The sequence below is a fragment of the Diceros bicornis genome, unplaced genomic scaffold (assembly GCF_020826845.1).
Source record: "Diceros bicornis minor isolate mBicDic1 unplaced genomic scaffold, mDicBic1.mat.cur scaffold_61_ctg1, whole genome shotgun sequence".
NCBI lineage: Eukaryota > Metazoa > Chordata > Mammalia > Perissodactyla > Rhinocerotidae > Diceros > Diceros bicornis.
This window is the reverse complement of record NW_026691491.1, coordinates 746,151-771,640: the sequence shown is the minus strand read 5'-3', so window position 1 is coordinate 771,640 and position 25,490 is coordinate 746,151. Positions and strand designations below refer to the sequence as shown.

The window sequence follows — 25,490 nt, the reverse complement described above, 5'->3', positions numbered from 1 at the left end:
GAGGAAGTCTCAGAAGAAATTTAAAAATATTTTGAACTGAACGAAAATGAAAATACAACTTATCAAAATTTGTGGGATGCAGTGAAAGCAGTGCTTCCAGGGAAATTTATAGCACTGAATGCACACATTAGAAAAGAAGAAAGCTCTAAAAGTCAATAATCTAAGCTCCCACCTTAGGAAACTAGAAAAGAGAAGAGCAAATTAAATTCAAAGTGAGCAGAAGAAAAGAAGTAATAAAATTTAGAACAGAAACCAATGAAATTGAAAATAGGCAAACAATAAAGAAAATCAAAAGACAAAAAGCTGGTTCTTTGGGGAAAAACCCAACAAAATGGATAAACCTCTAGCCAGGTTTATTAGTCTGCTCAGGTTGCCATAACAAAATATCACAAATTGGGTGATTTAGACAACAAAAATTTATTTTTTGCAATTCTAGAGGCAGGGAAGTCCAAGATCAAGGTGTCAGCTGATTTGGTTCCTAGTGAGACTTGCAGATGGCCACCTCTCACTGTGTCCTCACATGGCAGAGAAAGAAAGCTCTGGTGTCTCTTCCTCTTCTTTTAAGAGACCAGCCCCATTGGATAACGGCTTCACCCTTATGATCTCATTTAATCTTTATCATCTCCTCATAGGCAATCTCATTTAAAGCTCAGGGTCCTCTTCCAAGTTCACTGGTTGTTGGCAGAATTCAGGTCCTCGTGGCTATAGGACTGAGGCCCTCAGCTCCCACAGGGCACATACCATCGTCTGCCACGTGGCCTTCGTCACAAGATGGCAAGTTTGCTTCTTCAGGTGAACAGGAGAGTATCTCAGCTGCTTTGAATCTGATTTCAGTAAGTGCCCAGTCCCTTTTAAAGGTTGATCTGTTTAGGTCTGGCCCACCCCGAACAATTCCTTTTTGATTACCTCAAAGTCAACTGATTTGGGGACTTTCATTATGTTTGCAAAATTCTTCACCTCTGTCACGTAACATAGCCTAATCACAGAAAGGAAATCCTTCAAACTCACAGTCCTGCCCGCACGCAAAGTGAGGGGATTATACAGAGTGTACATCAGGGGGCAGGAACCTCAGGGGCCATCTCAGAATTCTGCCCACCAGTGTATACAATTAATCCTGATGAAACTAATGATGTCAGATTAATTCTCCTAAATCAAGTTACTCACCATACCACTCTTCTCTTAAAATAACCTTCAATAGTTCTGGAAAACACAGAGAAGGAACTTTAAATTCTTTACCCTGATATTCAAGGTCTTTCTCAAACATGACCCAGGCAACATTTTAAACCTTTACTCCAACAAGCCCTGCTCAATGAGCCCTTAGTCACACGCTTTGCTCTGCCCTCCCACGCCCTTTGTGTTCTCTGTATCTGCATTCCTTCTTGCACTCTTCCTCCAGACCTCATTCACTCCTTTCCCTCCTCCTTCTTATTCAAGCCTTTACAGCCTTCAAGATGCTGCATCAACACCCTGGGATAAAACCTTTCCTGACCCTTTTGACTCACACTGAGGTTATCTTCATTTGAATTTGTCCTCAAGTACTGTGGTGGATTGCAAAAAGCAACCGTAATCTTCTCATTCCTGTGTGCAATCATTTGCAATGTGACTTTGCCACTCATCCCATCAAGAGGTGGATTATATTTTTTCACCTCTTGACTCTAGGCTGGGTCCTGTGACTTTCTTTAACCAATGGGACATGAGCAAACCTGACACAAGCAGACACTTTAAAGCATTTGTGCACTGGGGCTTGCCCTCTTGCTGTGCTGGGAACCCTGCTACCACCACCAGGTGACTGAGGTTGGACTACTCTACTGGACGATAAGGGACATCTGGCCAAATAATTCTTGTAGCCCCAAATGACACTGGGCCAACCACCTGGCACCTGAAAAATAATAAATGTCTGGTGTTTTAGGTCATGGAGCTTTGTACCAATGTTTGCAGCAAACTACTCTTTAACAATGAGATTCAAGGTCCTCCTTTTTAACAACATTGCTTTTACTCAGCTTCATTCTAGTATGCTTCCTTGTGAGAAATGTGAATTATAGCTTGCAATGAAGGAACTGTGCAGGAAGCACAAGCTGGTCTTCAATTATCTGGAAATATCCATGGGGGTGGGTCATGAACCTTCTCAAAGATGCTTGGCTTTTAAACAGAGAAGCAATCCATATGTCCATCAACAGATGAATGGATAAACAAAATGTGGTATATCCATACACTGGAATATTATTTAGCCTAAAAAGGAATGAAGTTCTGATACCTGCTACAACATGGATGAATCTTGAAAATGTTATGTGAATTGAAATAGACCAAAAGGACAAATATATAAGGGGGACAAAAAAGTTTTGGAAATAGGTAGTGGTGATGGTTGTACAATATCATGAACATAATTAACGTCACTAAATTGTACACTTAAAAATGGAAAATTTTATGTTATATACATTTTAACACAGCATTTAAATATTAATAATATAATATGCCAAAAACTCTTGAATTATACACTTTAAATGGGTGGATTGTATGGTACGTGAATTATATCTCAATAAAGCTGTTAAAAAGTTTTTTTAAATAAAACAAACAAAAAACAAGAGAAAACACCACCAAAAGTCACCCTTGATTTCACTTTTCTCCTCAGATGGAAACTACGCTGCATACTGCACATCTATTTTCCCTTCACTGCCAGGAAGCTTAAGACCAAGTTTTATGTTCAAGGTCAGCAACTCAGCTGGCACATAGATGTGCTCAAACATAGTATCTATCATCATTCTCATCAAATCAGAGGTTCCGCTTTCCTGTTCAGATCCTTCTATGTGTCTTCCTTTGTCCCATCTCTCGATCTTTGTTAACTAAAATTCATTCAAGTGACTTTTCTCCAGGCCCCCAACAGACCCTAAAGTAAACTGAGATAATGAACCTTTGAGGTCATAGTATTAGCTCTGTAAATATGACACTATAGTCTCAGATGAATAATTAACCCTCAGAGCAAGGAGAAGAGCTCATGCTAAAGAGGAAATAAGAGAACGCAGCGCCTCAAAAGCGGTGAGGATGTCAGCAGGTTAACCAGGATCATTTAAACCACCTTCAACCTATTCCTGGGTAGTACTTTTTTTTTTGTTTTGTTTATTTATTTATTTAATTTTTCCCCCCAAAGCCCCAGTAGATAGCTGTATGTCATAGATGCAAATCCTTCTAGTTGCTGTACGTGGGACACGGCCTCAGCATGGCCCAAGAAGCGGTGCGTCAGTGTGCGCCTGGGATCCGAACCTGGGCCGCCAGCAGCGGAGTGCGCGCACTTAACCGCTAAGCCACAGGGCCGGCCCCTGGGTAGTACTTTTACCACAGAAAAATCAATGGGCTCAAATTTGGTAACAGACAGAAAACAACCATTGGTGACTGACCTTTCATTCTGGGACCATTCCATTAGGACAAACTATTCAAAAATTCCCCAAATGCCCATATTTTCTAACAAATTTTGGAAAACTATATCCCAAAATTCTGAGGAACTTGGCTTTAAGATCATAGGAAAAAGTCAGTCATATAGGAGAAGGAGAGAGAGAACATTCTTAATTCTATACACATACCCAACTTTTTTCATCTCAGAAAAAGCCTGAGTCCTGGGTAAGTACGCTAGTCCCCCAGTTAATCCACCAAACTACTTACTGGTCCAATGAATTGCTATAAAAAGAAGCCTACAAATACGAAACCCAAAACAGATACATTCTATCTCTAGTAATAAAGTTTCTGATGATGTAGTATATAATACCTGTACCTCTTTGACGAGAGAAGTATTCTTACTAGAAAAATCCAATGGGGGGCCAGCCCGGGGGCACAAGCGGTTAAGTGCATGCGCTCCGCTGCGGCGGCCCGGGGTTCGCTGGTTTGGATCCCGGGTGCGCACTGACGCACCACTTGTCAAGCCATGCTGTGGCGGCGTCCCATATAAAGTGGAGGAAGATGGCCATGGATGTTAGCCCAGGGCCAGTCTTCCTCAGCAAAAAGAGGAGGATTGGCAGATGTTACCTCAGGGCCGATCTTCCTCACACACACACAAAAAAATCCATTTGGCTTGCCACTCTAATAAATCAAATTTCCCAATGACAGGAACCATGTTGGTTCTTCCATCCACAGTACAAGTACTTTGTACTTGGATGTGCTATTAATAAATATTTCTTGAACATCACTTTAAAGTCAATCAGACTATAAATTAAAATTTTCACCATAAGTAGATAATGAATGGTAAGAGGCAATACATTAAAGGTGCAATGCTGCTCTAAAAGAGAACATATCCCCTCATATACAAGGATGCCCACTTGGCTTTTCACTGTTGCTGGGACTGTTGGAAAGAAAGAGTGATGGCATCACAGTGTAACAGAAAATTCTAGTGGTGGCATGTGGGTTGGGGAGGCAGGCTGTATGGAAGGTCTGCCCCAACGGCCTCCGTGTCATTCCTATGCCCCTAGCCTTGATTTCTTCATTTTTAAAAGGCGAGATCTACCTTAGTTTGTTACGTAGGTTCCTTCCACTCCTAAAAGAGATTTGATGCTATTAGAGTTATTTTTCATTGCAGAATTGGTTTTCAACAGTTTCCATGTTTTCTACACAATTCCACCTAGTACCTCCAATCAATAATAAAAAATTATACATGAGCTTTCATGAGTTGGATATTATAATAAGTGCTCAAAATGTATAACACTGATGTTGTTCCTATTTAACATTAAAGATTCCAGTGTTCTCATATTTACATTCAGAAAAGGAAAGCTGGCTTAGATATACACTTAGAAGAACTTATTAACTCATATTTAATCGTATGACAAAAATGACACCATGGCAAGGGATATTAGGATTAAGCAAATTAATTAGATACAAAGTTCCTAGCCTCTAAAGCTGAATTCCTAGTAAGTTTAACCGTTTGTCACCTTCTGTGTTACCACAACTTCAAAATGATTTGTTTTCTTAAAAGGCTGGAGGGTAGGGGTGGGGGGAATGACTTATGAATTAACCAGGGATTGTTTGGATATAATTATAAACTGCAAATCACCATGATTTCAATGATATTCAGACTTTTAAAGCTATTTTATAAAAAAAGAAAAGAAAGCAAATTAGACCTTTGCTAAGAGATTATTTATGAGTAAGGAACTTATACATTCATGACTGAGTGTTCGACAATACATTCCCAGTGGAATGATCTCTAAAAATGTCTATAATTAAAAACAGAATAGTAAAAAAAAATTCAATGGCTTACTCTCTTGTTGGTGAGTTAGCGGAGGATTCCTTTTTTGAATCAGGAGAGCTTAGAGTTTGCAAAATACAATTATGTTTTTCGGTGGATAGGGCACCTCTTTCTTGCTCAGAGTGGATTAATTTTAAGGCCTCTATTCCATCTTCTCCCTCCATCTTGTCACTGGGATCTGGCTGTGGTTCTGGACTCTCTAAAATCAGATCATCTTCACTTACGGCAACTGTGAGGTCACTGCTGCTGCTCAGACCTTCCTCTTCCTGCTGTTGCTGCATTTTCCTGAAGGGCTTCTGTGCCTCGGGGTCCCCGTGAGGAGGATGATCTGTAACAGGGGATATGAAGAGACTACTGATCACTAAGTGCAGGGAGAAGCGAGGTAAGACGTTCCACCTCACGGAGTGCGATTATTCATCAGTTAAAACATGTAGAAACAATCTATGATTAATTACAGTATTTAAAAACTCATTAAAAATATTTTATTAAATATATTAAAAATATAACAATGAGTTTAAAAATCAGAGAATTCGCTTGTAAGAATATTTCCACATACATATTTAAGAATTCATTAGAATGGAATTTGTTGGCAAAGTCAGCACTGTACTTTGTTTTTTGACAAAAGATAAAATTAGAGAGTACACTTTGTTCTTACATAAGACCACTACCACCCAGAAAAACTAAATATCAACAAAAATCAGCAAACAATCTCAGCCTCTCACCCCACCTGAGAAACCTTCCTGAGCAGAATGCTTCTCTTGAGAACACTTACTTTCAGATGCACAGTATTCTGAGACTGATATCGGAGCGACTGGTAGTCTGGCACTGTCTTCCTTGACTTCAATATGTTCCCGTGTCAGTATATCTCCCTCTGATGCCCCTGATCTGCTGGAACTGTCACACTTTAAATCAGTGGTTCTGCTCCCTGGACGTAATCTTCCCCGTAACAGGGAATGGAGTTCAGCAGACTTTCTGCTTTCAGATAAATTACTCTTGCCGTGATGTGAGTTGCTTCCTATCTCCAAGCAATGAGTCTCTTCCTCCTCAGACAATGGGCTGGCTGTGACTGGCATTTTCTCATCAATCTGAAGAGATGTCCTTCCATCTATTTTGTCAGACTTATTTAAGCACTGTGTGCCACTATTAGTGCAGACTACATAGCTGTCTGTCACATCACTGCTCTGGGCTGTCTGTTGCTGTGAACATGGGTCAGGAATTGTTCTGAAGTTCTTCGTGGGTTGGGGAGATTTCCGCTCTGTACTAACATCTCCAGTGCTTGAGATGGCTGACATTTGGCGGCCCATAAAGATTGTTGCTGGTTGATACAATCCTCTTGACACAGCTGTCCCCAAGTTAATCCCTGCCTGCATTGCAACCTGCAGCACCAAAAGAGACGTGAGTTAAATGTATTGTGTATGAACAATTAGGTTGTTTAGGTTGTTTTCAGAAATGAAATGAGGTAAAGGAAGCATGACCATTGAAATCAACAGCTACCATGTTTATAAAACTCATGGCTTCCTACAAAACGAATGAGCAAAAAACTGGTATAGTCCATACTCTTTAATTTTAAAAACAGTGTTGGTTCACAAAGCAAATATTGTCAAGGAACTATGGAATCTATATTTTTCAAAAAGAAATGCATACATTGCACAACTATGTGAATGTAATTAACGCCACTGAATTGTACACTTAAACGTGGTTAAAATGGTAAATTTTATGTTATGTATATTTTGCCACAAGCAAAAAAAACAGCTGTGAGTTCTAGCCTCTTTCCTCAGAGATGCTCAGATTTGATGGAGCTAGGAAGGTACCTGATGGAAAAAAAAAAAAGGGAGAGGGAGAGAGAGAGACGCATACAAAGGACTACCAGAGGTTTCAAAACTCTATTTCTGGTATTATGTGTAATATAAAAAACCCTCCAATAATCACATTCGAGATTGCATTAAAATATTCTGCATATGTGCAAACAGCCATAATTTCTAGTCAACCTCAAATAACAACAGTTTTTCCTGAACATCTTCAAATCATTTTAAATACATTTAAAGCAATTTAAATTTACTGGCATGTCTATCAGGAAAATGAACATTGTCTCTTCCTTGAAAAGAGAGAGGGGAGGGGAGAGGTGGAAAAAGAAACAGAAGCAATTGGTTCAGTGGCTTGATCAAGGACACACAGTGGGAAGCAGAACTGGAAGTAACAACCCTGAAGCCTTGAGGAATTTAAGTGCTTTTCTTCCAAAGAGACCAAAGCATCTCCACATATACAGTAGCATTTAGTTCACAGAGCCCTACAGAATAGATGGGGAGACGTATTTGCACCCCTTTTCTGCATATGGAAAAACTGAGGCCCAAATGTTCAGACAGAAAATGCTATAAACACAGCTGCAACAGAATCAGGTGTTGCTTCTCTTCAAATATACCATCTCTTCTATTCCAAAAAATAAAAGAAACAACTTGGATGTTAAAAACAAATGAACAGAGATGTCAGAGAAAATGGTAGAATAAGAACCTCTCAAAATTCTATGTTTCATAAAAGAAACAGTGACACTGGAAAACATCTTCAACACTGGAAAATAACTTAGAATTCCGGAGATTAACCACAGGCTTGCAGCAATCAGGGGAGCATTTACTCAAGAAAAACAACTGAATCTTGGTAGGAACAGTACACTTTATGGTGCTTTAACTTGTCCTATTCTCATTTCCCACTCTTCAGGTCTGCGGTAACTTTGAAAATCCACAGCCTGTAACCCAGCAGTCTAACAGCTACTGGAAGGAGTGGAAAAGAGATGGAATTCCTTCAACGCCCCATTCTCAGAGAACTGTCATTACGTGACTTATCTGGTGGTTTCCTGGAAGGCTACACTCACAAGACTGTCTTTATTTGACTTGACTTGGAGCTCACACAGTGCAAAAAGCCTTCTCCTTGGGGGTATTTGTCAAAAATAATCAGAGACAGGGGCCGGCCCAGTGGTGCAGGCGGTTAAGTGCACACACTCTGCTGCGGCAGCCCGGGGTTTGCCGGTTTGGATCCCCGGCATGCACTGACGCACTGCTTGTCGAGCCATGCTGTGGCGGCATCCCATATAAAGTGGAGGAAGATGAGCACGGATGTTAGCTCAGGGCCAGTCTTCCTCAGAAAAAAGAGGAAGATTGGCATCAGATGTTAGCTCAGGACTGATCTCCCTCACAAAAAAAAAAAAAAAAATCAGAGACAATTGTTTAACATCAAGGCTGTATATAAAAGTTGGGCAGTAGATAACAGTTGGGCAAACAACAGGCTAACCAAAAACCTTAAAAGGAAAAGCTGATTAACAAGATGTCCATAGGGGGCTTTGAAAAGCTCCAACATACTCCTGGAAATCCAGATGGCCACCTGCACCCTCAGGCCTTGGGCATGCTCAGCAAAAGTCCTGAGAAGGGCCTAAGCTCTCACCTCAGGCTTACCCTGAGGCTCTGTGCAAGCACTTAGCAAAGGTCAAGGTGGAATTGTAAACTGTCTGGATGAGGGCTGAAGGTGTGCCTGAAGACACACTCAAAGCCCCTTGTCAAAGACTGTGAAACTTACTGGTTTTAGGCATTTCAAAAAACTCTGTCTAATCATTAGCTGATCACTAATAAGTGAATAGACCCTTCAGTGACCACACATGACAAAAAAATACTTTACATAATTAGTCCAGAAAGTCAGTAAACAAACAGCAACAACAAACTCTGAGAGGAAGAGAATCAGATGTTCAGAGTTGTCATATTTTATTATTTTCAAATGTCCAAATTTTAACAAAAAATTATGAGACATGAAAAAAAACAAGAAAATAAAGCCCATACACAGGAAAAAAAAAAAAAGCAGTCAAAAGAAACTATTCCTGAGGAAGCCCAGATGTTGGACTTACTAGAAAAAGGCTTTAAATTAGCTATTTTAAATATGTTCAAAGAACTAAGGGAAATCATGTCTAAAAAAATAAAGGAAAGTATGAGAACAATGTCCAAAAAGAGATTATCAATAAAGAGATAGAAATTATTAAAAAAAAAAAAGAACCAAATAGAAATTCTGCAGTTGAAAAGTACAATCACCAGAATAAAAAATTCACTAGAAGGGTTCAGCAGCAGATATAAACAGGCAGAAGAAAGTATCAACAAACTTGAATATAAGTCAATTGAGATTATCAGACTGAGGAAAAGAAAGAAAAAAGAATGAAGGAAAATGAACAGAGAGAGATCTGTGGGACACCATCAAGCATACCAGCATAGGCACAATGAAAGTCCCAGAAGGAGACGAGAAAGAAAAAGGTGCAGAAAGAAATTCTGAAGAAATAATGGCAAAAACTTCCCAAATTTGATGAAAAACATTAATCTACACTTTAAAGAAACTCAACAAAGTCCAAGTATGATAAACTCAGAGATCCTTACCTAGATACATCATAATCAAACTATTGAAAGCCAAAGAAAAAGAGAATCTTGAAAGTGAAAACAGAGGAGTGACTCCTCATATATAAGGGATCCTCAATAAGATTAGCAGTTGATGTCTCATCAGAAACCATGGAAGCCAGCAGGCAGTAGGATAACATACTCAAAGTGCTGAAAGAAAAAGACTGTCAATCAAGAATTCTATATCCACCAAAACTTTCCTTCAAAAATGAAGGAGAAATTGAGGTATCCCTTGCTAAACAAAAACAGAGAAAATTTGTCATTACCATACCCGCCCTACAAGAAATACTACAGGGAATCCCTCAGGCTGAAATGAAGGGACACTACACAGTAACTCACATTCATAGTAAGAAATAAATAGCACTAGTAAGGGTAACTACATTGGGAAATATAAAACAAAGCATAAATATATTTTTTGTTTGTAACTCTTCTTCTTCTCCTATATAATTTAAAAGACAAGTGCATCAAGCAGTAATTATAAATCTATGTTGATGAGTAGCATATAAGATATAAAGATTAAGTTTGTATTACAATAACATCGCAAAGGAGTGGGAAAAGAATGGAGCTATATAGGAGCAAAGTTTTTGTATGCTATTTAAATTAAAATGGTATTAATCCAAACTAGATTATTATAAGCTAAGATATTAATTATGACAGCAAGGTACCCACAGCAAAATAAATGACAGAGATTTAAAATGGTATACTAGAAAATATATATTTAGTGCAAAAGAAGGCAGCATGGAGGATTAAAGGAACAAAAAAAGATATATAGAAAACAAAGAGCAAAATGGCAAATGCAAATCCTACTTTTCCGATAATGACATTAAGTTTAAATGGAATAAATACTACCATTAAGGTAAGAGACTGGTAGAATGGATAAAAAACATGATCCAACTATATGCTGTCTAAAGAGACTCATTTTAGATTCAAAGACACAAAGAGGTTCCAAGCAAAGAGACAGAAAAGGGTATATGAACAAAGCCTCATGGAAAAAATATACTATGCAAACAGTAACCAAAAGAAAGCTAGAGTGGCTATATTAATATCAGACAAAATAGACTTTAAGACACAAAATTGTTACTTGAGACAAAGGACATTTTATAATGATAAAAGGATCAGTTTATGACAAATTTATAACAATGAGAAACAGATATCTATACCTATATCTATATATCTACACATATCTTAACAACAAAGCCCTAAAATACCTGAAGCAAAAACTGAGAGAATTAAAAGGAGAAATAGACAATTCAACAATAGTAGTTGGAGACTTCAATACCCCACATTCAATAATGGATAGAACAACTGGATAGAAGATCAATAAGGAAACAGAGGTCTTGAACAACTATAAACCAATGAGACCCAATAGACATATACAGAAGACTCAACCCACCCAACAGCAGAATACATATTCTTCTCAACTGCACATGGAACATTCTATATGTTAGGCCATAAGTGAAGTCTCAATAAATTTAAAGGGATTGAAAGTATGAATTCTGCTGACAATAGAATGAAATTAGAAATCAATAAAGGAAGGAAATTTGGCAAATTCAAAAATATGTGGGAATTTAAAAACACACTCTTAAATAACTAATGGGTCAAAGAAAAAATCACAAGGGAAATTAGAAGATAGTTTGAGATGAATGAAAAGGAAAACACAACATACCAAAACCTATCAGAAGCAGTGCTTAGACTAGGGAAATTCATAGCTGTATGTGTCTATATCAAAAAAGAAGAAAGAACTCAAATCAGTAACCTAAACTTCCATGTTAAGAAATTAGAAAAAGAAGAGCAAATTAAATCCAAAGCAAGCAGAAGGAGGAAAATTATAAAGATTAGAGCAGAAATAAATGAATTAGAGAAGAGAAAAGCAATACAGAAAATCAACAAAACCAAAAGTTGATTCTTTGAAAAGATCAACAAATTGAGATACCTTTAGCTAGACTGACAAATAAATAAATAAATAAATAAATAAATAAATAAATAGAGAGAAGATTTAAATTACTAAGTAAATCAGAAATGAAAATGGGTACTATGTTACCTACCTTACAGATATAAAAAATATTATAAAGGCATACTAAAAATAATTGTATGCCAACAAATTAGATAACCTAGATGAACTGGACAAACTCTTAGATGGACACACACTAACAAAATCTACTCAAGAAGAAATAGAAAATCTAAATAGGCTTATAACAAGTTAAGCAATTGAATTAGTAATCAAAAAACTTCCCCTAAAGAAAAGTCCAGGACCAAAGGCTTCACTGGTGAATTCTACCAGACATTTAAAGAATAGTTAACACTAATCCTTCATCAACTCTTCCAAAAGCAGGTGAGGAAGAAATACTTCTCAACTCATTCTATGAGGCCAGTCCCTAACACTGAAACTAGACAAAGATGTCTCAAGAAAATTACAGACCAATATTTCTTATGAATATAGATGTAAAAAATTTCAATAAAATACTAGCAAACCAAATTCAGCAACATATAAAAGGGATTATACACCATGATCAAGGAGGATTTATCCCAGCAATGCAAAGTCGGTTCAACATATGACAATCAAGTAATGTAACATACCATATTAATAGAATAAAAGACAATCCCTCTGAATAATTATCTCCATAGACACAGAAAAAGCATTTGACAAAATCCAACGTGTTCATGATAAGAAAAAAACACTCAACAAACTAGGAATAGAAGGGAACTCCCTCAACTTGATAAAATGCATCTAAGAAAAACCCACAGCTAACATCATAGTCAACGGTGAAAGATTGAAAGCTCTCTCCCTATGATTCAGATTAACACAAGAATGTCTGCTCTCATCACTTCTATTTAACACTGTACTGCAGATTCTAGCCAGGAAGTATGACAAGAAAAAGAAACGAAAGGCATCTAAACTGCAAAAGAAAAAGTAGTCACGTGCTGAATAATGATGTTTCAGTCAATGACGCACTGCACATATGACGGTAGTTCCAAAAGACTAGTACCATATAGCCTAGGTGTGTAGTAGGCTATACCATCCAGATTTGTGTAAGTACACTCTATGATGTTTGCACAACAGTGAAATTGCCTAACAATGCATTCCTCAAAACATATCCCCATCGTTAAGTGATGCATCACTGTAAATCTATCTCTATTTGAAGATAACGTGATCTTATATAAAGGACTCCACAAGGAACAAACAGAGCTAATAAACAAGTTCTGCAAGGTTGTAGGATACAAGATCAATATATAAATAGAAATAATGTACTTCTATACATTAGCAATAAACAATCTGAAATTGACATCAGAAAACAATTCCATTTACAATAGCATCAAAAAGAATAAAATACAACAGAATAAATTTAACAAAGAAGTGCAAGACAAATACACTGAAAACTATAAAACATTGAAGAAAAAAATTAAAGGAGACCTAAACAAATGGAAACACATTCTGTGTACAAGCAATGTAAGACTTAATATTGATAAGACAACAATACTCCTAAACTGATCTACAGATTCAAAGCAATCTCTATCAAAATCCCAGCTGGCATTTTTTCAGAAATTGACAAGCTGATACTAAAATTCATATGGAAATACAAGGGACCTAGAATAGCCAAAAAAATCTTCCACAGAAGTGCAAAGTTGGAGGACTCACACTTCCCAATTTCAAAACTTACTACAAAACTAGAGTAATTCTAGTCTGTACTGGTATAAGGACAGACATACAGATGAATGAAACAGAACTGAGAGTCCAGAAATAAATCCATGCATCTAAGTCAATTGATTTTTAAGACATCATCTTTTTAGAGCAATTTTAGGTTCAAGGGTAGAAGGGGCTGGAATTGGTTATTTCCTTTTCTCCACATAGAAGCCTAGGGCCTTCTGGAGTTGGGTATTTCCCTTCCCCTAGATCAGTTAGGCTCTGGTTAAATAGCTTCTCCTGAGGGCAGATACTGCTAAGAACAGAATGCTCTAGTGCATTTCAAAAATGGTTCCTTTTCCCCATTCCTCTACCTGAATTATGAGGGAATTTTTCTCCGATGTTCACTGTGAGGACCTGTAAACTCACAAAAGAGGGGAGTCTCCCTATGACTAGTCCCCCTGGAGTTTTTAATCTCTTGAACCTATTTACACTGAGCCTCCAGCAATTTGTCAGTTACAGTTGAGGTTTCTCTCTCTCAGCACTGGTTATTGTAGAGGTTTCAGCTCTGTTCTGGTAAGTTGTGTTTTCTCTATGCACCTGGCGGTCCCTCCAATTTTAGGAGTAGTGGACTGCCCTATGATCTCACTTCTCTGACAGACTGAAGAAGAGTTGCTGATTTTTTGGTTTGTTTGTGTTTTTACTTGTTAGGATGGAGTGGTGACTTCTAAGTTTCTTACTTGTTGGACTGGCAAAGAGACTATATTGCAATTTTAACAGCTGCATATTATCCTGTTCTATAGATGCACCATAATTTATTTAACCAGTCTCATTTTGATGGACCTTGGTTTGTTTCCCACCATCTACCACTGCAAACCATGCTGCAACAATATCCTTGAGTGTATGTCTATCTGCAAACGTGACAATACTAGTGGGACAGCTTCCTAGAAATAAAATTGTTGGGTCAAGATTGCCTTAGAGGATATTGCAATTTCACCATCCAAAGAGGCCATTACGTCATTCCTAAGAGTTTTCCATTATACCATATGGTTTAATTAGCAAAATTATATTAATCAACATTCTGATTTATCAATATGAACAGTATTTGTGATACAATGTGTCTTCTATTCCTTTTGTAATTGAAAAGCTGATATAATAACAAAGACAAATTTTAAAACAGGCAAAAATCACCTATTACCAGTACCCTAATGTAACAACTACTTTCATTTTTCCTGTTCTCAAAATAAGTTATTTATAAAGATGGCTCCAAGTGATGTGCTACTGTGCTTGAGCTTCAGCTGGCTGCACGTGAGGACTCAGAGTAGGTACACAATAGCGGTCATTTAGTGAAGACCTGAGGCAAATCAGTGACCAGACTTGTGAGTTTGGAAGGCCCTGGATATTTCACTTTCAAGACTCATTTAGGGAGTGTTGATGAACCAATACCAGAGAAATTACTAACCCAGCTCAGGGAGTACACAGCAGTCCCTCCCTCTTTGTTGGTCTGTTAAAGGCCAAGACATAAAGCAAAGGTGTAGGCCTGTCTCAGAGATGAGAAAGCCACCTGGGAGGGCCAAAGGAAGTGCCTTGAGTTACTCCTTGCAACCAGTAGTTCTCAAACTCCTCTGACCCACTAAGAGAGGCAGAAGACTCCAGGCCCATTTCCACTGGACAAAGAATGCAGAGAGCCAAGAAGCGGAGAGAAACAACAAGAGTCTAAATGGTAACCTGTGCGATCAACAAAAGTAGCACAAAACCATGATTTAACTTACAGTAAACGCTTCCGTAACCACAGGAACTGAAAACAATGACCAATTCAAAAAAGCACTGTTAACAGTGGGTACTTCCTAAAAACAGGAGAAGTTACAATTCTCTGTGATAGCAAGTAGTTATTAAGTGCCATTTTGCCAAGAATTCCAGACTTTTTAGAATATGGAACTCTGGGTCCTCAACAAACTCTAGTAATACACTAATTAATGAGAACATTATATTTTAGTGGCATGTAATAAATCAGGAGTTATAAAAAGATTACCCTTAATTATGCATAAAAATCAGTCTGGTGCATTATTCCCCCATAAGGATCAAAGGAGGCAACTTGTATTTGAGGATCTGCTGAGACCCAATAGGAATAAATAGAAAATTATTTAGGAGACTCAATAGGGAAAAAAGTTCTACTTTTTTGGAGGGGGAGAGGGGTAACTTTTTATTTTGATATAACTTCAAACTTACAGAAAAGTTGCAAGAATCATACAAGAAACTTCCCTAATACTCTTTAGCTGGATTTAACAATTGTTTATGTTTTGCCCCATTTATTTTATCATTCTCTCTCCCTCTACATACATGCATGTGAGTATGTTTATATATATGCATACTATTTTTTCCTGAACCATTTGAAGGTAAGTTACAGACATCTTCCCTCTCTCCCCCTAAACAGTTCAGTATGTATTTCCAAATGTCCACAGGGACATTCTCTTTCATGAGCAGAGTTCAATGATTAAAATCAGGAAATTTTACATTGATACAATCTTATTTTTCATTCCACAGTCCACATTCAGATTTTGTCAATTGGCCCAACAATCTCCTTTGTAGCCAACTTTTTTCCAGGTTCAGGATCCAATCTAGGGTCATGTCTCTTAAATTTCTTTTAATCTGGAACAGCTCCTCAGTCTGTCTTTGTCATTCTTGACCTTGACATCTTTTTAAGAATATAGGCTGGCTACTTTGTAGACTGTCTCTCAATATGTGTTTGACTGATGTTTCCTCATGGTTACATTCTGGTTATGCATTTTTGGCAGGAAGACCGCAGAAGTGTGTTTCTAGTTTTCAAGTGACAGGAATAACACTTTCATAAAGTAAGTTTTTTTTTTTCTTTTGTGAGGAAGATGGGCCCTGAGTTAACATCTGCCAATCCTCCTCTTTTTGCTGAGGAAGACTGGCCCTGGGCTAACGTCCATGCCCATCCTCCTCCACTTTATATGGGACGCCGCCACAGCATGGCTTGACAAGCGGTGCGTCGGTGCGCGCCCGGGGTCCGAACCAGCGAACCCTGGGTACTGCAGCGGAGCGCGCGCACTTAACCGCTTGTGTCACCAGGCCAGCCCCGATAAACTAAGTTTATTGGGAGGGAAATTAACTTCCAATCTTTCTCCTATCAAACAAAATAGTTAGAAATATTCCCTTAAAAACTTGGCTTAAAAAAAACAAAAAACAAGACTGACAACAATGTAATATCATTTTATACCCATTACATTAAATTTTTTTAAATTAAAATTATAACACTCAATCCTGGACTGGGTCCTGGAACAGCAAAGAGGCATTAATAGAAAAACTGGTGAAATCTGAATAAAGTCTGGAGTTTAGTCAATAGTGATGTACCTATGTTGGTTTCTTAGATTTGACAAGTGTGGCACTATAATGTAAGAGGTTAACAATGGCGGACACTGAGTAAGGAATTCAAGGGAAATCTTGATATTATCTTTGCAGCTTTTCTGCAAACCTAAAATTATTCTAGAATGAAAAGTTCACTTAAAAAATTATAACCCCCAGTACTGATGAATGATAGGTAAAATAGAAGCTCTTGCATTCTTGGTAGCAGAATAAACAGGCAGAATCCTCTTGGAAAAGAGTCAGACATTAAGGGTCCTAAATATCCTTGTTGCCTTTGATTCTATAATTCTACATGGAAACATTGTAAGGAAATAAACCTAACAGAAAAAAAAGCTACGTGGACAAACAAGTTCATTTGCAGCATTATTTATAATCATGAAAAGTTGGAAGCGACCTATATGACAACAAAATAGGCAAGATTAGGAAGTCATAAAAATGAGGCAAATGAAGACTATGTCACATCAAGGGAAATGCTGAAATATGGTAAATGAAAAAAAAATTATATATTCAGTATGCTTATACCTATGTAAAGATCAATCTAAACACAGGAAAAAGAAATTACCCAAAATCTGTTTGTAAAGGATTATGCCAGGAAAATGAACATTGTCTTCTTGGCTTTTTTTCCCCAAATTTAACAAATTTAACTTAATTGAAACTGTTAAAAACAGTTTTATTGAGACATAATTCACAGATCATACAATTCATCTTTTTAAACTATATAGTTTAGCAGTTTTTTAGTTTATTCACAAAGCTGTGCCACTATCACCACAATCAATTTTAGAACATTTTCATCATTCCAGAAAGAAACTCCATACCCTTTAGCAATCACTCCCCATCCTCCCCAACCTCCAGCCCTAGCAACCACTTACCTTCTGTCTCTAAAGATTTGCCTCTTCTGGACATTTCATATCAATAAAATTATACAATAGGTGTAATAGGTGGTCTTTTTTGAGTGGCTTTTTTCTTTTTCGTTTTTTTGGTGAGGAAGATCGGCCCTGAGCTAACATCTGTTGCCAATCTTCCTCTTTTTGCTGAGGAAGATTAGCCCTGAGTTAACATCTGTCCCCATCTTCGTCTGTTTTGTATATGGGATGCCACCATAGCATGGCTTGATGAGCAGTGCATAGGTCTGTGCCTGGGATCCAAACCTGCGAACCCGGCGGCGCCAAAGCAGAGCGCGTGTACTTAAGCGCTACACCACTGGGCCAGCCCCTGACTGGCTTTTTTCACTCAGCATAACGTTTTCAAGGTTTATCCATGCTGTAGCAGTTATAAGTACTTCCGTTTAACGGCCAAATAATATTCCATTGCATGGATATACCACATTTTGTTTCTCCATTTATCAGATGATGGACATTTGAGTTGTTTCCACTTTTTGGCTGTTATGAATACTGCTGCTTTGAAATTTGCACATAAGATTTTGTGTGCATGTTTTTACCTCTCTTGAGTATATACCTAGGTGTGGAGTTGCTGGGTCATATGGGAACTATATTGAACATTCTGAGAAACTGCCAAACTGTTTTCCAAAGTGGCTGTACCATTTTACATGCCCACCAGCAATACTTTAAACTTTTATAACAAAAAATGTACAAGAAATCTGCAAAAATTAACTCCTGCTCACCATAAGGTAATGCTACATTTGAACGGGCTCAACATTTGCAAAGTAAAATATTGGCTCTAGCGAAATACAAGCTGGGCTTTTGCAGGTTGGCAGATTTCCCACTTGCCGAGAACAGGCACAAAGACAGGCGTCTCTTTTCTTTTTTAAAATAGTCTGTCAGTTGGTTTGCTTAGCAACAGGAAATAGGGTGGTCTTGAATCTTAAAATTCTGAACATAATTATGCGTCTTCTCAAAGCAGTTTCTGAACCAGGGAAGCTGAAGAGAGAATGTCGCGTTTCACATTATTGTTGACACTAGAATAATATTAGGAATTGACAGGTTTTTGAGAGACAGATGTTATTGCCGAAAGAAGGATCGTGTATCAGAATTTAAGGATCTGACATAATGATCAACTTTTTTACGCCTTCCTATTACTTTCTGTAGTTGAGTGCTTGAGGTAAATCTATAATCAAAGATTTTAGTTCAGTTCTTCCTTTTCCTGTCACAGTTACCCATCTGCAATTTCTTAAAAAATATTGAGAGTTGGGCAAAGTGATAGCAAAGCAAACAAACACAACTGAAAATACTTATTAAGGAACAGAAGGTAACTTCTTCAATCAGGCATTCCTCTTTGCTGGAGGAAAAGAGGGGACATATATAAGGAGATATCAGCAAGTTTAGAATTATTGTAATGATGTCTCGGTTAATAATTACTAACCGGAATTTTCAAAGCAAGAGGATCTTGACCACTACTGTACTTTGAAAAAATATTTGTTATACTTCGTTTTACAATATGCTGAGGAAATTTTAATTTTTTCTTAATATATTTTTTCCCCAGACAAGGGAATTGGGAAGCATCAAGGTGAATGTAGAATGGAAACAGAGCTGTCAGACTAAATTTTCAGCTTTTCACACAGTATAATTATCACTTTTTAGTTTCCACATAAACAAGTCCTTAAATTACATTAAGAAGATTTCAAAAATATCCCTTAATAAAAACACATATAACAATCCTGAAGGAATTATTTTACTTTACCGTGTGTTATAAACTGAATTGTGCTGGCCCCAAATTCTTATGTTGAAGCTCCAATCCCCAATGTGACAGGGCCTTTAGGGAGGTCATTAAGGTTAAATGAGGTCATAAGGGTAGAGCCCTAATCTGATAGGACTGGTGTCCTTAGAAGAGGAAGAGACAGCAGAGATCGCTCTCTCTCCACGCACAGGCACAGAGGAGAGGCCATATGAGGACACAGAGGAGGGTGGCCACATGCAACACAAGGAGAGAGGCCTCACCAGAAACCAACCCTGCTGGCACCGTGCTCTTGGACTTCCAGCCTCCAGAAGAGGGAGAAAATACATTTCTGTTGTTTAAGCCACCCAGTTTGTAGTATTTTGTTATGGCAGCCTGAGCCAACTAAGACACCACACCAATGTGATTTGTAACTGTTCTTTCCTTTTTGCCACTGTGACAGATTATAGACACAACCAAATTTTCTCAACTGAGGCCACAAAGAGATGTCTCTGGCCATTAAATCCAATAGTCATTGGAACTATCTAAATTTTAAAATGGATCCATTAAATTTAGGCTTCAAAGGATGTATTCTAAGTTATTTTGTAGGATAAATCACTATAAAATCAATATATTATGAGTTGTTACCACCAGGGGGCTTTACTTCCCATTTCTTTAATTCATAGCTAGCCTCTCTACCCCCATAGCTGGCCTCTCCACTATCCTAGATCAGCGGCAAGAAGCCAGGACCAAAGTATGGCTAACCTAGTGGAGAATAAAGATGGTGATGATGGTGACAGTGGTAAGAGTGGTGGTGACAAGATCAGTGAACATTTGTCAAGCACTTACCAGATGTCAAGCAGATATCTATTACCTTTTTTAATCTTCAAAACAACCATTATTATTATCCCCACTCTTACAAGATTTAGCAAGGTTGAACAATTTGCTCTCTGTCACAGGATTCAAACCCAGACACAAGCACTCCAGTGCCCATTTCTTATGCTACAATTCTCAAAACTGAATCATTTAAACTCAAATTGTGTTACTGAACCATAGCTTTTTTGAAAAAATAAATAAAAATCCCTAATAATGAATCTGAAGTCTATGTCTAATTTCTTAGTAAATACAACCAGTACAAAACCAGATCTACTAAAATAGACTCTAAGTGGAACTTGTACCTGATAAATAAAATCAAGTCCCTGTAGGGTAAATGGGAAGAGTAGAAAAGCAGACAGAAGCTTCAGGAGAAATTCAGCATTCCTAAATTGTACCAGTAGGTGATTTTCCAAAAATGATGGAACATTTTTTGTTCAACATTTTCCCCAATAACTCTAAGCCAAAGCAACTGCCTTCATCAAAACAATACAAGTTAAGTCTTGGTTTCAAGTAAAGAACAGAAGCTTAACAAGTGTCTGAGAATATCAAGGCAACAGCTCATTCTTTTATAATACAATTTAATATGCCCTGTATCTGCTTGGAAATTCCCAAATAGGGTGACTCAGGATATAACTATGTCTCTTAGAGTTCCCTGTTCACTAAAGAATTACCACAGAGAGACAGAACACCAACTCCATTTTCTAATTCTGAGAGACCTGAGTAAAGATAAAAGCAACTCATACTCTACCACAATTAAAAAAGCAATCTCATCCACAGGCAGGCTCCTTTTTCCTAAAATGGATTAACCACCTGTCCATTCCTTCCTCATATATTTAATTTTTTTTCACTATATTAACATTATTAAATTAACTAGAGCTTCTATTCCTAGAGCATAGATTACCAAAAGTTGGATGGCTGGGATAAAGTATATATGGCTATTAACTGTGATGGTTATTGCTAGATTCCTTTCCAAAAAAAGTTCTAGGCACTAACATTTTTTTTCAGACTATATGAAGCAGGCTGTCCTTTTCTACTAATACAGTATTTCATAGAATATAAGTACACAAAGTTTGGAAAGTCTTCTAAAGAACAAGAAATCAATATTTGTTCTCCTGTGGAGGCCTCTGTAATCCCTTGTACTATCAAAAGGAGAAAAGAAACTGTTACTCACAAAATTTATCTGCCTCATGCAAAATCGACTTATGTTTCCTTTTCCCATTCTCGTTCACTTTTTCTCTCTTCCCCATCACTCCACTGTAAGATGTGCACCTATATGTATGAACACAGCTTTCTCACTTGTAAGAGCCTTGACACCTAACACACTTGTCCCATAATTTCACCACAGAGAAGGCGAAAGGAACGATAGTTGGGTAGCCAAACATTTCCACAAAAGGTAAGACTTTATTGTTATTTTCTTTCTTGACTACGAGAGAAGCTAAATCCCTTAAAGAAAGTCTCCCTCTCATCATTTTCCTAAGTGAAATCTTTCTTCCAGTAACTGAAAAGTGAGTAGATATATTTATTAATTAAGGCTCTGAACCAGTCTGCTGAGATTTGCTCTTCTACCGACCAGTTGTGTGACCTGGGAACAAGTTACCTAACTTCTTTGGCCTCTGTTTCTTAATCTGTAAAATGGGTACAAAAATAGTTCTTACTTTGTAAGGTTGTTGCAATGAGAGTGTGTATATGTTTATGTTTGTGTGTATATTTATAAATATTTATATACACACACATATAAAGACCTTAGTACCTGAAACACAGTAAGACCAATGTAAGTGTTAGCTGTAAATCTGAGCCACATTCCCCACTACCCACCTGGAAGGCACCCCTAAAAGGAAGCAGGATGTGGAGAGTTCAAACTTCATTTGCCCTCTAACTCCATGTGAAATGGGAGGCGTGCACACCTGGCTCAAAGAGAATAGCTGTCTCCTCTCCCTCTTTGAAGTCAGCGGGCCATTCTCACTCACCAGGTGTAGCAGGGGAAGGGGCCCTGGGCCCTGCCCCACGGGAGCTCATGGTCTAGCGAGCCTGGAGAGAAGAGCAGTTACTACCCTCTCCTGAAAACAGGCCTGCAGATCTAGTTTTAGGGCCAGGACTTGAAAAACTGTTTGTGTATTCAGTTTAATTTCTAATTGTTTTCTGAATAGAAACACACATGAATTAAAAGCTATTAAGATAAAAGAGGTCCAGCTGAACACAGAGAGACTACCTTTCGACTTGTCATCGCTCTGGGTCAAATGAAGTCACATCTTTGAGGATGGCAGAGCTGAGGGGTCACCATCCCCATGAAGGCACAATGGCTTGGTATTAGAAACCTGGGCAACCGCTCAGAGCCGCACATTAGGGAGATTCTTGTGCACTGTGTATAACTGAGCAGTGATTCAAGGGGACTGTTGGTGAAGGAAGCACTGTGGGCCAGCAAGGATAAGAAACTGAGGCTTATACAGACAACTTTAAGTAAGAACCCAACTCCTTCACCCCCTTCCCCTACTGTTCTTTCCTGTAGCAAGTATGACAAGGCCAGGCCCATATCCCTGGGGCCCTCACCACCCCAGTACATGCCCACAGTGTCCTCCTACAAGCACCCATGCCTCCTGGCCGGAGCACTTCCCTCGCTGCTGTGCAGCTGCCAGAAGTGGAGCCAGGCACAACACTCAGTCAGTGACAGACGGGAGGGGAAGGGTAAACGCCTCCCTTTCCCACCCCCGTGTGCAATAACTCTGAGGCATGTTCTACAGTCTTCCAAGGTTCCGTAAGGGGACTGAGCTCCAGCTGCTCACAGAGGTAACCTACTCAGTCACACTCTTTATCGGCCCTGTCACTTTCCTCTCTCCTCTATTTGGGATTTTTGGGACCACCTCCTACATAAACTACTTATACTCAAATCCTTGTCTCAGGATCTGCTTCCCGGCAATTCCAACCTAAGTCATTTCCTCTTTAAATATGGGCACTTCAGGATAGTCTTATGACTCCTTTCCCCTTGCCAGGATGTTTATTTTAACCAGGTGTCCCCTCCAGAACACGGGTCACTTCACCCCTTGGAGATAAGCCTGGGCTCTACAGTGGCTGCCTTGGTCTTATGAATACTACTCAGATCCTGGGAGCTGCAGGCTGTCCTCTCAGGATGGAACTCTTCCCACTGTGTAACGCTGGGGTGTCTTCGTCTGGTGCGTCTCCTGCTGTGGGGCTTCTTCCGCTCACAGCTCTACCACCTCTCCTGACATGGCTCAAATCCACAGCCAAAGCCACTGCAAAGCCACTGCACACTAGGCACACATCTGTCTTCTTGCTTGAAGTTTTCTTCAGTGGAGCTTGAAGGTATTTCTTCTCTCCAAAAAAGCCAACTCAAATGGATGCTCCTTTTATTGGAAATGTGAGCAGTTTAGAGATGGGCACTCTGCTTTTCACGGCTCACCTGATTCAGCTGGAATATTACAGCACTAAGGGAGACCATTTCACTAGCTCCCAGAGTTAGATAAAAATGCAGAATCTAAATAAATAATTGAAATATTTCACATGATGTAGCTAGGATGTTTTTATCTGATCAGGAATTCCTCCCAACTTTTGAAGAGCCTTTCACCCATGCTCACTTATAAGGCAGTGCAGCAAGATGGCTAACAGTATGGCTGCTGGGGCCAAATGGTCAGGGTTTGATTTTTGCCTCTGCCTAGCTGTACAGTCTTAGACAAGTTAACTTACCCCTCTGAGGCTCCCTATAAAATGAGGATAACAACAGTATCTACCTCCAGGATTGCTGAGAAGATTAAACGAGTGGGCCCTCAATTCAGTGACTGGCATCCTTATAAGAAGAGATGAGGACACAGAGACATGGAGGGAAAAAGATCATGTGAAAGACATAGGCAGAGATTGGAGATCTGCTGCCACAAGACAGGGAAGCAGGAACCACCAGGAGCTGGAAGAGGTGAGGGAGGGTTCTCTGCTGTGTGTAAACTGTGTGTCAATTGTAGGCCTCTCCCTTTGTTCTCACTCAAACCATAAAACCTAACAGTACCTTGTCTTAAAAATTCTGATTATCATGTGGCTTATCATATGGCTATCCTGAAGATCATGGACCATGCCCGATGCCATCATTTAAATTTCTCAGGTCCACAGTTATCACCCCTGAACTCCTTCATTTTTCATTGTAACTCACTGAAATCACAGTCTCCATCTAAGAATCAGTAAGGAATAATTTTAAATGTATGGGAGAGAAAACCCAGCTAAATTTAACTTAAAATAATTTAACAATATAAGAAGAAGGAAGAAAAGAGTCAATGAGGGAAGAAATCAGCTCTTGGTAACGAGACTTGAGGAGTAGATTGTGTCCAGGCACAGAGATGCAGCATACAAATGAGGGGGCAGGTCTTGTCCTGACCGTCCCTGATGCCCACCCCTACTCTGCTCTCCTCCCAGGTGGCCTCAAACCCTGTCAGCGGCTCCTACACTGTGACCTCGCTCAGCTCCACTCCCCAGAACTCCAGGTCTGGCAAGTAAGAACCCCGTGTATACCCAGCTCCTCCTCCTGTTCCATAAAGGGTCCTGTGCCTGGATCCTGCTGGACCAGAGAGGGCCATTTGACACCCCATTGCTAGGACATTGGGGATTTGGAATATGCAGATTAGCTCACACTGAGGAATTAGAACACCCTAGTCCTAGTGAGGAGTCAGCCCCACACCAAAGCTGTGGGCTCTGGGACGGAGCCATCACTGTGTTAAATCCAGAGGCCACTGTCAGGAGGCACAAGGCACAGCCGTCCACCTCCACTCCCTCTCTGCCCTTCTGTTTCTCAGTCACTCTTTGACCCTCTGAAATAGGCTTCCTTCCCCATGACTGCTAAGACTGCTCTATCAAAGCTCTTCGAGAAAGTCCAGAAAATTCCAGATCCTTCCAAAACCACCTCAGTCCTTTTCCTTCCTGACCCAGTGAAAGATCCCCCCATCTCACTTCTGTAACTTGACCCTTTTTGGTTAATTTCAGGTGTCAACTTGACAGAGCTAAGGGATGCCCAGAAAGCTAGTTAAGCATTATTTCTGGATGTGTTCACACGGCTGTTTGTGGAAGAGATTAGCATTCAATTCCATAGACTATGTAAAGAGGCCCACCCTCACCAGTCTGCGACCTGATACTACCACAAATACGCAGGCAAAAGATAAGTTCATCAAATACCATAAGAAACTGCAGTAACAATTCAGAGCAGAAGGAAATGACAAATCTCCAGAAACCAACCTTGAAGTCACAGAAATTTACAATCTAAATGACAGAGAATTCAAAATAACTGTCATAAAGAAACTCACCAAGTTACAAGAATGTTCAGACAGTTCGATGAACTCAGGAATAAAATTAATGAGGA

At 38.9% G+C, this 25,490-nt stretch overlaps 1 protein-coding gene and 1 long non-coding RNA gene across 2 annotated transcripts in view; one reads left to right on the top strand and one right to left on the bottom strand.

Moving 5' to 3' along the window:
* Nucleotides 1-6,594, bottom strand: part of LOC131403245 (centrosomal protein kizuna-like) — a 66,829-nt gene extending 60,235 nt beyond the window's left edge. The window contains 2 exon segments of the mRNA XM_058537519.1: nucleotides 5,237-5,552; nucleotides 5,997-6,594. Coding sequence (XP_058393502.1) covers nucleotides 5,237-5,552; nucleotides 5,997-6,594 — 914 coding nt within the window.
* A 7,960-nt stretch (nucleotides 6,595-14,554) lies between these two features.
* On the top strand, nucleotides 14,555-23,988 carry LOC131403263 (uncharacterized). Its single transcript, XR_009219348.1, has 3 exons — nucleotides 14,555-14,646; nucleotides 21,486-21,533; nucleotides 23,890-23,988. It is a non-coding gene; the product is annotated as an uncharacterized LOC131403263 (long non-coding RNA).
* Nucleotides 23,989-25,490: the final 1,502 nt, after the last annotated feature.